At 36.1% G+C, this 17,247-nt stretch overlaps 1 protein-coding gene across 4 annotated transcripts in view; it reads left to right on the top strand.

Annotated features, from left to right (window-relative positions):
- The window catches only part of CFAP20DC (CFAP20 domain containing), an 89,759-nt gene that overhangs the window by 52,876 nt on the left and 19,636 nt on the right, over positions 1 to 17,247 (top strand). For 2 of the 4 annotated variants that reach the window (XM_050904946.1, XM_050904945.1), the window contains exons 13-15: positions 76 to 489; positions 8,442 to 8,645; positions 15,575 to 15,636. In XM_050904946.1, coding sequence (XP_050760903.1) covers positions 76 to 489; positions 8,442 to 8,645; positions 15,575 to 15,636 — 680 coding nt within the window. Of the gene's footprint in view, positions 1 to 75; positions 490 to 2,193; positions 2,705 to 8,441; positions 8,646 to 15,574; positions 15,637 to 17,247 lie in introns of those variants that run through there. The other 2 variants (XM_050904947.1, XM_050904948.1) reach the window with 2 other exon arrangements.

Genomic DNA, 17,247 nt, shown 5'->3' on the forward strand with positions numbered 1-17,247 from the left:
AAATTTTAAGGTTATGTAAAACTGTATTGTGTGATGATGAGAGGGAATTGCTCTTACTTTGTTTCCTAAATTTAGAATGACAACAATGAATTCGTCCAGGATACTGAGAACTTTGAGATCAGCTGCAGCAGGCAAGGAACATCTGATTCAGCAGTTTTTAAAGAGATCCCATTAAAGAAGATGTCATGGAGAAATGAATACTGGACGAATAAGGGACACAGCAAACATAACCTCAAAGAGACCATCTTATCAAAACCACAGAGTTCCACTGTGAGAAAAACAGATTCTGTTAGCTCTCAGAGAGGCTTAAAGCCTACCCTTTCTCTTTCTCCAACTGGAAGTAAATCTGAATTCTTTAAAGTAATTCCAAATGGATCTGAAAAAACTCAAAGATATGAAGGAGTTTCTGGTCAATTAAAAAGATCCGTCAGTAAAAAGTCTCTCAAGAAAATCTCAAGAGAAAATTCATGTCTGACAACACAGACTTATGTAAGTGATTTTTACTTTGATATTAAATTATTAGATCGTATGGAGAAGCTATATTAGATATACCCATTTGCATGAAGTGAGAAATAATGTCTTTCATCCAGATATATTCTGGTTTCATCATAACAGTATTTACTGAGCTCAGTGTGTTGAAAGTTGATTTCATAATTTTTTGTGGCATGCAAGATAGTACTCCAAATAAAACAGAAATCACAGAGGTTTATAGATAAAGAGAGATGTCATTGAGCAACTCACATTTTGGAAATATGTGAATTAGAAAGTAGTTTGGGGCTGAAAGATTACAAAGGAAAATTGACAGACTTTGAATTGATATACTAACGGGTGACCATAGAAAGAGCGTTCATCTAGGTACTTCATAGTCTCTCTGCGACAGCCCTGAAAAATAATAAATTATGTGATTGAGGGCCAGCAGTAAGGCTGTGTCATAGGCTAAATTGCCAGGCTACTAAAGGAATTGTTACATTCACCGAAGTGTTGTTTTATTCCTAGAGTTTTTTCCTGGATTCTCCTTATGGAAACATGCAGTAATTTGAAGAACAAGTTTGTCTGAAGCTAATTATGTTCTTAAATATTTCCTAATAGCTAATTCTTGTCTTTTCTGCTTATAATGATGTGCTTTGAATTGTGCTTTGAATCAGGAACTGGAGCTTAAGAATCAAGTGTATTCTGTAAATCACAAATGAGGCAGTATGTTACTGTTCCATGTAGTCTGGATAGAATTCTTTGGGGCTTAGAATTACTGCAGATCCATATATTTTAACATGTGACCTCTTCTCTAAATGTGTTATGAGTAGATTAGATTTATTCCTGAGCATCTGAGAGTGGAACAGGCTGAACTTCTTCCTCAGGCTTCAGAGATCTTTTTTTCAGACGTCAGCTAATACCCTATGAGACCAAAGACTTACATAGCCAGCATCTTCCGTCCAGCAGCGGTCAGTCGTAGATGGCTAGGGGAAAAGAAACAGTGCAAGGACAGAGCAAGCATCCAGCAATACCTTGCCAGAATGCCCTGCAGGCTTCCTTCCAGCAGTCCATAGCTTAGCAATTTCTTCAGTGAAAGGTGGTGTCTTTGTGGTAAATGACTGGTGGTGGAATTCTTTTCCACAGATCTGTGTAGTTGCTTTTTGTATCTATATGGCCTTTGCCTTGTGACAGTGAATTTCAGAGTTTAACTGCTATTTGTGGGGAAAAAATACATATCTCCTTTTATTTGTTTTGAATGCACTGTCTCATTCCTGGTGCTTTCTCATTCTTGTGTTTGTTATAAGAAACAATGGATAATCTTTTCTATTATTATTATTCTTACCTGTGCCACTTACTAGTTGATGGCTGTATATCATATTCCCCCGCAATTGTCTCTTCTACAGGTCAAGGAGTGTTATGGTATTTAGTCCCAAGATGGCTGTTTTGTGAAATTTTTTTGTCATTTTTACCCAAGGATGTTGCATCTAGCTACTGCATGATCATTAATGTAAGAGTGGTTTTTGGATAGTAATGTTTTGAACCAGGTATTGCACGCTGCTGGGGATGAAAAGAATAGATGCTTCTCTTTTTTGTGGCTCCATGAAGCAGTTAGTATTCTTTGGAAAAATTTACCTACAGTGATGTCTTGCAACATGACATATACCTTGTTTGCATGAAGGAAATGGATGTCTTCCATCATTATTGTGTTTTCTGTCCTTGCAGCTTGTCTCATCTGCTATAGGATACCGCAGTCACCATTCCAGTCAGGGGGATGTGCTGTCATTCTGCTATGGGAATTTTAGTCTGTAGCGATTCTGTTACTTGTTGATACAGTTAATTTTAGTTATCTGATTTGACAGCATCTGTGAAAGGGGAAGCAGGAGCGACTACTTCCATGGGACAAGGCTGCTACTGCTGGGGCAGGGTCATCATGCTGAACCGTTCTGCCTACCTACTTTTGGCTGCTATGGCTGCTGAGGATGGACCACGCCGCAGCTAATGGTTGATATAGAAATCTGGGCATTGGGCTAGGAAGAGCAATCCAAACTGGGCATCAGATTAAAGAATAGTGTCTAGGAAAGCCTATGTTCAGCTTTTCTGTGTATCTTTGGTAGAGAAATGCACGTACTACCATGTCACTGATGCTTCAGTGCTTTTTTGTGAAATGAGTCTCTCTTAGTACTGGTGCAGGGGTTGGAGTTTACGTATTTCACAGTCCTGTGAGATAGTCTCTCTGAGGGTTCTAGAAATCTCTTCCTGTATTCTGCAAGTAGCTTATTGGATTGTGTAAAGGCCTTGCACTTTTCCTGATAAAAACAGAACATCCTTTTCCATTAAGGGTGTGGAGACTGGTTTCCCTTGGGAAGGAAGCAGATTAGCAAGGAGAATGAAATACAATAATGCAGGTGAAAATCAGAAGCAGTGCTGAGACCTTATGGTGATGAAAAATATCAGTGGCTGGTGATCTTAAAGACAATAAAAACAAAAAAAAACTTTAAAAGCAGAGAAAATCCTACCAATAGCAGCATATGTTCTATGTATTTATTATCTGGAAAAGACATCAGAATTGCCACTAGTGATGTAGAAAGTGTGGAAGAATGCAATGCATGTGTTCTTTTGTATTTGGGAAGAAGTAAGATAATGTTTCTGTGATTTTTAGTGATAGGAAAACTCCAGTTGATAATCTGTTTCTCTGTTTCTTGGATGTGTTAATATCTGTGTATCTGTCTGTAAGTGTGTAATAAAAATTGTTTACATTTTACATTCCCTTTCCCTCCTAGTTTTATCTACAGGAATTTATTTTTTCTAGTTTCCAGTAACTGTTCACATTTTAGTGATTAAATGTATTCCTCCCTTGTTTCCTGATTCTTTTCAGTTTTGGAAAATTGTTCCACTTAAAATTCAACTATGTTTATTACTAATCATAACTGTAATCTATTTGTCCATAACAAATGAAATGATATGTTGATTACTTTCCTAAAAGATGTTATCAGTGTTTAGTGCAGTGATCAACTTTGTCCTGTAGAATGTAACTAAATATAGACTACCTAGGTCAATTGCAATTAAGTTTTTAAAGTGTTAGATATATTTTACAACTTTTTTGTGATATTTTGTTTTAAAAGATGAAGGAAAAGAGCTATCATTTTTCCTCTGCTCGGTAAATCATTGATTACTAAATTAGACAGTAGGGTTATTACCATACTGCACTTGTAACTGTAAATGTATTCCACACGTAATTTGTTGCTTGTAAGTATTTTTTGCAAGGACAAAGCCTATTATCAATGTATAGAAACTCAGGAGTTACAGACTTTGTTTTATTGCTACAAAATATAAGGTGAAAGTATCTGGCAGATTTAGCTCTCATACTTGATTTGATCAAGTAATAAAATTTTCCCATCCAGAAGCCTTTCCATGGAGTTCTTTGATACTTCTTTTTGTACTAGGCCACGGTTAAAATTTGAAGCCAAACTTGAGTGCCACTGACTGCCTTTGAAACAGTGGTTGTTTATATTAGAAAGTATGTTCACCTAGCACTTATAAAGTCAAATATATATTTTTATTAATTTTTTTTAAGAATATTTCCGATAATTTAAAAATTAATATAATAAGCTATTTGAATGTGGCCTTTTTCTGACCACATACATATGTAAAGCTTTTTTGTATCTGCTGGAGCAGTTTTGCAGGAAGAAACTAGTATTCTAGGTCCCCAGAAGTTTCAAGAAAAAAGTGCTAACATATAATGTTGTTAACTGCAGTGAGACAACACTGGAGGTTTTTTGTTGGCTGTGGGCATGTAATTATTTCTGTTTTGAAACACTATTCATTGTTTTAAGAATTATGTATGAAAGGATAGTTTCGTATGAAAGGGTATTAGAGTGAGAGTTTACAGAGAAGTGTCTTCTAATCTGCTCATACGGGAGACTGGTAAAGAAAAAAAAATGCTTAACCAGCTCTTCCTGCAATCGATTTGCTAACTACTTAATACACTTTAAGGACCTGGCTGCTTGCAATGTTTTATTCATGTTTTAATAGAGTTCTCTATTATTAAGTTCAAATATTTTTAATTAAGAAAGAAGTACAGCCCTCTGGGTAATGTTGCAAGCGTGTAGATAGCTGGTAATTAAAGTTTTCCGCACGTATAACTACATTCAAACAATTCTGAATAAATCATTTGAACCTAAAAGAATGCAAATGTCATTATATATGAAAAAAATCCTTTAAACAACAGGTTTTGTCAATCTAGCAAAAGTTTTAAGTGCTTAATAAAAATACTTTATCGTAAAGGGAGGACATGCAAAAAGACAAGATAAGCTTTTAATTACTAAATGAAATATTAATTTTAGACAAATTTACGAGTATTGTAAAATTACTTCTTACATCAAAAGTCTCTCCTAAATTACAAAGTCAACTTAATTTCAAATTCAGTTTTCAAATTCTCTTTGAAAATTGCCTAAGACAATATAAAATTTGTGAAGAGGCTTTTTTGTAGCAGTCATCTGAAGCTACAGAATAAATAGTCCAGACTATTTCTCCTTTATTACAAGGAGTTCATTGTACAGGATGTTTAACACAGGAAATTGTCATGACATGTATTCTCCTTTCTGAGTGTGGTATTTCTAGAGTGAGACCATTACAAGAAAAGAAAACAGAATGACAATTTGAAATAAGCTGGGGGAAAAAAAACAGCAAATGTTTTGAATTGTTCTGTAAAAATTCCAAAAATCGATACATCTTTCTTCATAGATGTAAAGGAAAAGACAAGCAGGTTTGGGCAATGTTTTGCCTTTATTAAAAAGAGAATGAGAAAAATGCTCTTTTAATCCTTAGTGCTTTTATTCTGCATAGCACTAGTTCATGCTGTCATTTTAATGACTGCATGCCAATTGCTTTTTATGAGAGATAAGAAAGATAAGCCAAAGCTGCTCTTATAATAATCAAATAAATGCAGAAGGCTTGTATATAGGAAAATTAACAGGAAATCAGTATCTTCAGTAAGATCAATAAAAGTCATAGCAGCTGTAGATCTGGTAGAATACTAATACATCAGAGCAAAGCAGACTTTCTAGATGTAACATAGCAAGTTTTGTATGAAGTGAACAAATAATAACTAATAGTAACTGAGCTAATACTGTACATTCAGTAAGGGTCTAGAGAAAACATCATGTATTATTTTAGGGTTAAAAATGGTAGTAATAATCATACTATTCAGGAATGAAGCTCAGACCTCAAAAGCCAGAGGTAAAAAAGGGGTGGCAGCTGTGCTAACAGCTTCTGTCATCTTCTTATACCTTGTACAAAATATCAGACTACATTTATCTGTGCCAAAACGTAGCCTCTGAGTGCTTGGGGTGATTCCGTAGGAAAAATCTTTGCAAAGACATTTGACTTAAGAATTTGCGATACATAGTAAAAAATAAAAAATGTTTGCAATAGGCTTTAGAATTAAATGTCTTTTTCACAAAGATTTGCATACTTGCACATGCAACTGTTTCTGTGTGAGCGCCCTTTAGTCATAAATACTGTTTTATGTGATATATTTACCTGCTGAATGTCAGCTTGCAGGCACACTTCCCATCAAAGGTGGTTTACTTTGTTATTTCAGTGCTAATTTTCTTTTTGACCAGTTCTTTGCAATAGATGGCTTTAAGTGAAATCTAATATCATGATAGTCAGAATTAAACACCAAAATATATATGATAGAGTTGCTACTCCCAAAAACTTAATGTTGGGCAGCAGTCTTTACTGAGTGGTACTTAATTTCCTAACTAGAATTAAAATAGGAAATATTATTTTACATACTATTGAGATAATAACTGTTGATTTCTTTTATGGCACCCATGAGGAAATAAAAATAGGCTACATATTTTTATTCTAAAACGATTTTTGCAAACACATAGTAAAATATCCTAGAGCTTGAGGTGAAATCAAGGTTCTGTTCATTGCATGATGCCATTACATGTATTATTAAAAAGGAGGAGTTTCTCCATCTGTCCTTGATCCAAAATTCCCTTCCAGTCTGCATTGTATTGCACATCCTATACTTGGAGTTCAGCACTGTGAATGAATTTATGAGCATATCCCTGGTTAAACTTCTGGAGGGGAAATAAGTAATGTAGTATCCTTCCTTATCTAGCTTTGCTCTGATCCCAAGGGCAAAAAAAGCTGGCAGGAAAGGGGATCAGACTGACAATAATGGTTTTCTGATTCCCAGAAAATACAGTTTTATTAAGGTATATGGAACTCCCTAAAACAGGAGAAAGTACTGTGTGTCACTGAAAATAACCTCCTTTTTCAGCAGTGTTGTCATATAATCTTTCTGGTGAAAGTGAGCACTTTGCATGTGAAATACTAAGCAATATACATGAAAATCTAGGATACATACATATCTTTTTGCATGATTTCCTTAAAATAAGGAAATCAATGTCCAACGTATAACATCTTTTGTGGTCTGTATACCTCATACCTCTGTGGAGCTGAATAATTGAACCTATATAATATTTTATTAATCACTCGCATATATTCATGAGTGTTTTTAAAAGCAAATGTCGTGTTTGTGTGATATCGTAACCTGAAGGTATTGAACGTTGCTGTACTATTTCTCTTACTAAGAAAAAGCTGCAATTCAAGTTTTCCTATGTCTGAGGTGTGACCAATTCATGATTTTAATCCACATAGAAGACTTAGATATGTGTCTTGTATACATAGGAAGAAAGTAGAGAAGGTTGTAGTAATTCTAGCGTATGATATTTTAATGTGTCTTCTGGTGAACTTTTGTACCCCCAGAAGACACACTGAAACATTACACACTGGATTTCATAGCAGAAAATGCTAGCATTGTTCATATCACTAGTACTGCTGACTTGCGTGTGTTCTTGAGGTTTTCAGTTACCCCGTACCGCCCCACAGCACCCTGCGACTACCCCACCTTCTCACAGACTGTGAGATTACCCCTTCTGCCAGGAACATGATAAACTCCTGGGCTAAAAGCTGCATTCTCTTCACTAGAATCAAAGCACTGTCCTTCTTCAGGATACTGTTACGTAGTGTCTTGCAGCCCACTGGCCATATTCCAGTGATCTAAATCCTCTGAAGTCCTGGTCACTACTTGGATTCACTTTTCAAGCAGAAATGCTTTGTAATTCCATTCAGAACCAAAACTAGAGGCCTGAAGTATTAGACCTGTTCCTTTGTGAAACAGCGATCTATGTGGGCCCTTTAAAAAAGGGAAAGTTTTTCTTAAAGAAGGAGTTCTTTAAACAAAGATGATGCCACAGCAGGTTGGGTGAACTTAAACAATCTTATCATGAGGTTTGTGTGAGGCATAAGTACAAACTGCAAAATAGTTAATACATGTTTTTACCTTTTGGCCCAAGTTTAATATAACAATTAGAGTTACATTAACAATTCAACCAATGAGTATAAAGAAAAATGAAAGTACAGTGGTGTTTATTTTAAAATGTATACACTAGCAAGTTACCAAAATAACTTTTAAAATTTAGTGCTGACGTGTAGCTTTCCAGAGAAATTTTATGCTGTGCTTGACAAATAACTAAATGTTATGTTGATGGTGTTTATGATACTATGATAACTGTGTGATTGGGTTTATTTCAAGATTTGCATTTAATGCTTAAGCAATTGTAGCTGCTGGATTTTTGAACTTCTGAAAGCCTGTTTTTGTCTTCTGTTTTTAATTGCAGTGGAACAGCAACTTCACCAAACACCCCGGATCCAAACTGCAGTCCATAACAGTGTTTGTGTTCTTCCTTCCTGTAATTATGTGTAAATATGCTTGATCTTCATAGCTGAACAGAAATCTGTTAACTTATCTTTTCTAGTAAACATTTTGTTTCTCTTTTAGTATTGTAGCTTCTTGAAGATTCCCCAAGAGATTCTACAAGGTATCGGTTTCATTCATATATTCTGTTCCATGATCCTGTCTGTATTGTTGACTTTTCCATTTTATTTCATAGGAGTATGACTGGAAGAACTACCAGTCAAACAGACTGAGTTCATCTGAACTACAGATGCTGGCTAGCATGAAGAGACAACAAAATGAAGAATTACGGGATACTGGGATCTCACACGGGCTGAGTGCATCACAGATAGACAACTGCACTGTTAGCATAAGTACAAGCAGTGATGATACAGCAACGTGGAACTCTTGTTTCCCACCAGTAAGTCTAAACCCACAGTATTTTCTCTATATAGTTTCTATTAATTCTGAGACTCAGGGGTCTTGAATATTAAAATGTCTTTGAATAGCTTTGAAATTTAAGGTATCATTACCAAACGTTTTTTAGAACTTATCAAGTAAAACACGCAACCAAAGCGTATGCAATTCCAGCAGGTTCTGTAGTACCACCATGGACAGAAAGCAAATCTATTATATATATATTCATTCCTAGAATCCTGAATAATCATGTAGGCTGTACAGCTTGTCACAATAGTGGCTGACAACCTGCAGGTGTGTGATATAGTACTTAAAAATAGTTCCAAAAAGAATGAAACCCAGATATACCAGTCAGCAACTGCGTTACACTGTGAGTAATGGAAAATAATTGCTTCTTACAATGATAAAGTCTCATTACTGAAAAGCTAACTGTTTAAAGGACTGAAGCAGGAGAACAGCGGCAAAAAGCTGCAGTAGTTCTGAGCACTTAGTATGTGATCCTTCTGTATTTTACACCTTGTATCATTATTTGTACTGGTACAAAGTGGTACAAAATCACACATAGCCGCACTATGTGACAGACTACTGTTATAAGAAGCAGAGGAGTATTTGTTACAGTCCACCGAAGGGTATTGAATGTATGAAATCACAGAATAACGTTTCAGCAACTATATAAAGGTACTTGCAGGAGCTGCTGTAAAACTAGATAACCTCACACTCCATTTATATCTCAGCAACATAGTTCTTATTTTATTATAGGTGAAACAATAATAAACAATGAATGTGGCTTAAGTAAAGCACACAACATAACTCTCAGAGGCAAATCCAACGTTAGAAGAGTAAACACTGCTATGTTGCCCCAATATAAACTATTGTAGAGTAAATGCTCTAAAATGCTAGGTGCACATTACCTCTAGGGATCTATAGGGCCCAAATAGAGGCCTGTAGTAGCAATCTTCCATAGTGAATGATCAACACAGCGTTGGAAGTTTGTGGTACACTGGTAAATGAAAGTTTCAAATGAGAAGAGTTGTATCAATAAGCGAGTAATTGTATGAATAACTTGGTTTACAGTGTAATATTTTGCAGGATATCAGAGAAACATTAGTTTTTAAATAATAGTTTTAAATAGTTTTAACTATTTGAGATACGTCAACATTACACATTTAGGTGATTTCATCATATTTCCAATGCATTTTCTCCATATTCACTAAATAGACTCAAACATGATGTAAATCTGCAAGACTGGACAAATGGAACTCAATTAAATAAAGAGAATAGCAGTCTCATTAATTTTTGAGTAGTTTAATTATAAGGAAATTGATAAGAATATTTAGACACGTCAGATTTTGTTAATACAATTACATGACTAAAACAAAATGAACTTTTAAAGTAAAATGTACTGCTCCAGTATTCAGTGAAGCACAATGTGATTGCAAAGACGGTTCTTTGATCTTACTGCCTTGATCAGCTTCTGTAGCTTCAGACTAATAGCATCAGTCTAAAAAAGTATTTAGATATGATAGGTTAATCATTTAAATTGTAATTTAATATAGCTGTAGTTTTTCATAATAGTCCTTTCTGTCCATCTTTCTCTACATAAATCAAGTGTAAAAGGCAACATATTTGTCTTTGAGAGAGTAGTTTTTCAAATTTCATTCAGTTGACTGAAGTGTTGGTGTGTCTTACACATACAGCCTTGTCACGTTTCTCCTCTGCATTTTGCAAGGTGGGCACTGAGGTTTTAAGATTTAATGGCAAGAACCTTGTTTCCAGGAAGAGATAATTTAGAAAGCAAACCTAATCTTTCTCAGATAAGGACTAACCACTTAGTCCCTTGCTACAACAAAGACTGCTGAAATTCAGCTTCTGCGGTCTTCCCTACCCGTATACCTCTGCCTTTACGCAAAGGGGCTCTCTGTACCAGTACAATGTCGGTTAGTCCACAGTATCTATTGATTCACTTCATATTTTCCTTTCTGAGATAGCTGCCACGGCACCAGCTATTCATAGATGTGGTACAAGTTTTTGGAGTATGGACTTGTGTGTTTAACACTGCTTGATGTAATTCTGTTCCAATATTTGGAAAAATGCAGAATATTCATGTGAGGGTGATAATTTGTTTTCTAGACCTTTAGTATCTAAGAAGGTTATAAACAACATTTATTAGGGAAGGTAATTATTTAATCACCCCAAGTTGTTTTAACACAGAAGCTTTTAGAAGAGTAGTTGGGGACATTTTTGGTATGCTGGTGTTAAATTTTAGTATATCTTGATATGCTTCTAACATTTCAGAAGACTTTGAGAGTAGTGATGCTGTGCCAGTATTCAAATGGGTAGCTGAAATGAAAAAGTTAATGTAGGCCAGTTTGTCTGATATCATTGTCAAAACAGTGAAAAATCTGGTGTGGGATTCAGTTAAGAGATTTAAAGGGTGGTAATATGGTTAAGGATAGTCAAGATGGTTTTATAGAACATATGTCCTGTTCAAAAAAATCTAATTTTATTGATAAAGTTACAATTGATAAGGGAACTGCTTAGATGTAACATGCTGAGACCATTGTACATATTTGTTTAAAAATGAGCAGCGTATAATATTGATAAAGCACACCTTGAATGAATTTAGAACGAGTCAACTGACAAATATCAAAAGTAGTCAGCAGGGAATTATCTGTGAGTAGAGTATATTCAGAGGGACCCACTTCATGGTTCATTCAGTTCTATATCTGATGTTGTTCAGTGGGTTTTTTTATTGGTGATCTACAGTTTAATAGCCTGTGATATACATATGATCATGAGTTGATCTAATTCTTCCCTCTGGCTTTCAAATCTATAAATCTGTCAGATAATTTCGTATAGCTGTTTTCAGTGAATCCCCACACATAGCATTCACATGTGCAGTAAATGTGTTACTGTATGCATAGGTAGTCTACGTAACTGAGAGATCAAAATACAGCCTCGTTGGAGTGATTAGAACACGTTCAAAGGCTACTCCTCCTGGATTTCAGTCTTCTGCCATGCATGGTCTTGCTCTAAGACCTAAAATCATAGAATCACAGAATAGTTTGGGTTGGAAGGGACCTTTAAAGGTCGTCTAGTCCAACCCCCCTGCAGTGAGCCGGGACATCTTCAACTAGATCAGGTTGCTCAGAGCCCTGTCCAACCTGACCTTGAATGTTTCCAGGGATGGGGCATCTACTACCTCTCTGGGCAACCTGTTCCAGTGTTTCACCACCCTCATCGTCTTCCTTATCTAGTCTAAATCTACCCTCTTTTAGTTTAAAACCATTGCCCCTTGTCCTATCGCAACAGGCCCTGCTAAAAAGTTTGTCCCCATCTTTCTTATAGGCCCCCTTTAAGTACTGAAAGGCTGCAATAAGGTCTCCCCAGAGCCTTCTCTTCTCCAGGTTGAACAACTCCCAACTCTCTCAGCCTTTCTTCACAGGAGAGGTGTTCCATCCCTCCGATCATTTTGTGGCCCTCCTCTGGACCCACTCCAACAGGTCCATGTCTTTCCTGTGCTGAGGACTCCAGAGCTGGATGCAGTACTCCAGGTGGGGTCTCACCAGAGCGGAGTAGAGGGGCAGAATCACCTCCCTTGACCTGCTGGCCACGCTTCTTTTGATGCAGCCCAGGATACGGTTGGCGTTCTGGGCTGCGAGCGCACATTGCTGGCTCACGTCCAGCTTTTCATCCACCAGTACCCCCAAGTCCTTCTCTGCAGGGCTGCTCTCAATCCCTTTATCCCCCAGCCTGAGTAAAGTCGTCATTTCTTCAGCTTCCAGTTTTTACCAAGAAGTGTTCCTTGTATGTATATTTATTCCTTATATATATTATGTAAAAAATGTGTGGAATAAAAGCAAATTTGTTTTTATGTCACTGATCTTTAGTACCACCACCATTTGAGTTGAGTCAGGAGAATTTGCAAATGATCAATCCTTCCAAAATCAGATGTACAAACTGCAGAAAAATTTATATATATATATAGCCATCTTCCAGTTGCGTAGGCAAATGATTTTAGCAGTGCAGTATATAGAAAAGAAACAGAAATAATCCTCATATTGTAGTTTGAGAAATTAAGGACAGCTTGAAATTCTTGTTATGATTAAACTTTCATGCATACATGTGTTTCCAGGTTGTATCTTTCTGATTATTTAAATCAGTAGTATCTATTGCTTTCTCTTATGTTCTTCAAAGATAAGTAAGGAGTATTTTTATTCCAGATTTTCATTCATTTCATATATTTTTGTCCCTTAGTGGAATCTATGGCAACAGCACCACCAGAAGGCAGCTTTTTGTGTATCTTTCGTTTTGAAATACATATGATGTTTTGCAAGGCAGGGCAGGATATAATCATGTTAGATAGTGAACTTATGTATCAAAGTAATATTTTATATATAAACCACATTTTTAGTGAGGTTTTTTTCATCACTTGCCATTGTTAGTCTGATTTCCAGATACATTAAAAATTCTCATGTTACTGACTCTAATGAATCTAAGAAACCCTTCTGAATGTAAAGGCACATAGATCAATCATATTGCTAAGCTGCAGTTACAACAGATGTCCTTAAACCACTATAAAACAGATACACTAAAACTGTATTTTTATATCCTATGATAGTTTACCAAGAACTGAATATATGCTGTCAGGAGAAATCGTTGAAGTGTAAGTTGTTTAGCAGCTGCTGTAAACTATGACAGCCAAAAAGGAACAAAATAGCTTTGAATATTATACATTATCCAGCACAGCTATCAGTTATAAATATGAAAAACTTCTATTTTAAAATGGATTTACTTTGAAGGAGAATTGTAAACCCTTGTAAAATGTGTGTGGGGCACAGTTCCAAATCAATAATATGTGATGTAGAACTAAGTATTTTAAAAGACTTTATTTGACCGTGTCTTACCTGAATGTTTTCTTAAATCTCAAGGTCTATGAAATTCCATGTTAGCTTTGCAACAATACGAAAGACACAGTTGTATATATTGCAGAGTATCATGTGAAGTTTATACCCACACACACCCACATTATCCAAGAAAGTTTGCAAAGCTTACAAAATATTTCTGCTTAAATGCCTTGCTTTATTCTAGAGATCCAGCAGGACCTTCTTGCCCTGTCAGGGAATTGGCCCATTCAGCTTCTTGGATAGCTGTTTCCACACTTCAGACACCACTTCAGATATAACACAAACATTCTGGAGAAAGATCATATATAAGAGAATTCAGGATATCTTAGCGCATATGGTCCCTGATTCTCAGTCAGAAATGCAAAGGAGAAGGAAGATTCTCCTAGATTGCTCGCTGATATATCTTAGAAGCTTGTAGTGGTATAATGCTCCATTAGCAGACTCCAAAATATGCTCACCACTAAGACCTGTCTTTCGAGTAAGGAGTACTCACAGAGAAGAGAGATTACTTGTTCCCCAAGCAACTTCCTAAATATAAATTCAGTCACATAAGCCTTGATCTGCAAAATATTTGAAAGAGTACTTCCAGGTTCGTACCTAATTTGTGGAAGGTCTTCTGGCCTCCTTTGTGATGTTTCAGAAAAGAAAGCCATTTAACACAAAAATGGTCTGGCAGAACTGAAGTCTGACAGACAAGAGGAGTGATATTTAAACCCAGAATTATTCCAGCTGAGCGCTCAGTTTGACAACCCCTGGAGGGATCTGTTCACATCAAGTCAAATTGCAAAACTGAGGCAGACTATTCTTTACTATGAAATGAGACTAAAAATTATTTAGACAGATATTCTGGTTCATAGGCTGACTAATTCACTTTCTGTTGCATCCTCAGTCTTCCACTAGCCATCATTTGGGAATTGCACTATCCACCACCAGGCAGTGATTCATATTTGGCAGTAATTAGAATGTCATTCATCCTGAACATATATTTTATAACATCCCTCCCCACTTCCTGAAACCATGAGAACATACTCGTTTTTATATCGATTTCTGTAAAAAAGCAATTGCTTTCATAATGCTTAGTATTTATTTTAGCTTTTCATGTACTAAATTGTACAAGTATTGTTAATGTATGCTTGTACTTTCACTTCTTTTGCATTGCTTCAGTGGTTTGTTTAGAACTGCTTTTGGGGTGTGTGATCATGGCGGGGGAGGTCTCTTCTGGAAGCACTACATATATACTGAGAGAAAATGTATTTCTGAATTTTAGAATTCTTGAATTTTTATACCAATTTATGAATATTGATCTTTCTTGCAAATGACTGTTTTTAATGCTATAAACCAAATGTAGTTTGAAACCTTTGGGGCACATTCTTACAATGGGCAGGTAAGATTTGAAGACTGGAAAATTATCATCTTCTGTATGAATATTCATACAGTCCACAATTAGCCATTCATGAACAGCTTAATCCAGGTTTCAAATTGGCAGTGCAATAGAGTGTCATATGTGCTTCAGCAAACTGCATTTGGGACTGATAAGATTATTGTTAATGGTGCTTCTGAGGAGAGAGGAACCCTGCCTGCCAGCCCTATTAGCTCTGGCTCAGTGTTGTCTGGTCTTAAGAACGATTGGTTCTGCACAGATCCTGCTAAGAGTTCCTGCACCATGCTTCCTATACACATACAGTCCAGGCTTTTCTATCAGACAAGATTTTGCCACCCTTCCCTCTCTGAAGTTTCCTGACTCTGTCCCAACACTCTCACAGGCAGTAGAGAAATGACCATGTGGTTGACTCCTTAATTCGTATGTATTTCCACCCAAACAAGAATCATCTGTTAAGTTGTACTTTTGCACAGTTAGGATCTGAATATCCATTTTAAATTTTACAGATAAGAAAAAAGACTGTAAAATTCTAATATCAGAAGCTGCAAATGTGTATGCTCATAAAAGATCTCTTACATACTTCTAAACGTTCTGAAAGAATATTTGCAAAGTTATTTTCTCAATATTATTTTTTGTTTTCTGTAGCCCGTCACTCAGGAGCATCACTATCAGAAAGAAATGAGCCCACTTTCTCATTCCAACCCACGGTAAGATTCCATTTATAGCCCAGGCAGTAAAGATTCAGTTAGAGTGTTCTGAATATTAAATGTGACATTCTTTGATTTAATCTTAAATCTCTTTTCAATTGCAGCCTCCCCTCAGAGGGCTTTACTATTGCTCATTTTAGTCATTGTCTGCAGTATGTCTGCGTTGTCCTGGAACGCAGAACTGAATTCTGCATGTTTTGGATGTACCACTGTGTATTTAAAGTAACTGACATAGGCCTTGCTCCTACATCTGCTTTGATGCGTGATTCAGCAAATCTTCCTCATCTGACATATGTACACTCTCACCTATTTCTTTCTCCCTCTCTGCTTTGAAGGCTTAGAACTAGAATTCTGTACGTGACTGTAGGTGTCAGGGAATCAATTTGTTACAAAAGATTTTAATGTTACTTATTTAGACAGGTTTTTTCGATAGATAGCCCGGTGAGGAGAGGGTGTTACAACACTGTGGGATAGTTCAAAGGGATCCTGTCTACAACATATTTTGGCTGTCAAGTTTTTAGCTTGATCTGTTTTGTTTGGAATCAGCAACAAAATCCCTGTGACTTTAATATAAGGTGAGATGAAGGCAAGGGGAGAGGGTGGGTAGGGAGAAATAATCAAATTGAGACAATCAAAATTAATCGTCCAGTTTCAGAACTGCCTTGTACCTGTGAAACCTGTGATGACTTTGTCGATTTTTTAATAGCCTGAACAAGAAATTTACTTATTTTAAAAAGTAGTCCTATTTCACTTTCACTTGGTGTCATTAATGTGGATTTTGCTTGTTGAAGTTTTAACTGGACAATGTATGTGTGTTGGGAGGGATAGGAGGAGAGGACATTTCAGATACAACTTCTTCATCTTTTATCAACAGTCTGAAATGTTTTATGATAGCGCACTGCCAGTCAGTTGTGCAGGACAATATGCATTTCTCCTCACACAGATATTTTCAGTCACTTGTCTCACTTGCCATCCACATTTTTATGGATTTAAAGTCTTCTTGTTAGATTTTATGAAGTGAACACTATGAAACTTACTGCGCAAGTTCACCCAGATGCATCAGTTATTGCAACATGCAGCCATATGTTTCATAGTGCAGACATATTACTGGAGTTAAAGTATAATCCTGGATTCCTGTTCCCTTTCACATGTAAATCAAAGTGCTTATGTTGGTCTAGAAAACCTCTCTGCCTTAAATGCTGGTTATCAAAGGAACTATCTCTACCATTATGAATTGTTACAATGGATGAAGTGGACAGAGACACTTGACTATAGTCCACAGAGTAAGAGATCAGGTACCTTGTGACTGACACTTTGGACTCTTTATTCCAGAATTGATTTCATAATTCTGATGGCATTAGAATTGCCTATATTTTAGTGCAAGCTAGATTGTTTGTCGTCTTTTTGCCCACACATTGGTTGAGTCAGGTTTTATTAAGTTATTTTTATGTATGTGCTAAAGCAGTTTGGTACTTGGTACATTTTATATACTGAAAAACAGAATAAACACCATTATCTGTAAAAGTAAAGCATTTCATCATATCAAGTTAATAAGATCAGCAATGAAAATTTGTATTTCCATATAATAAAATTTAAAACAAAATAGTATAA

Source organism: Gymnogyps californianus, chromosome 13, assembly GCF_018139145.2.
Source record: "Gymnogyps californianus isolate 813 chromosome 13, ASM1813914v2, whole genome shotgun sequence".
NCBI classification, from domain to species: domain Eukaryota; kingdom Metazoa; phylum Chordata; class Aves; order Accipitriformes; family Cathartidae; genus Gymnogyps; species Gymnogyps californianus.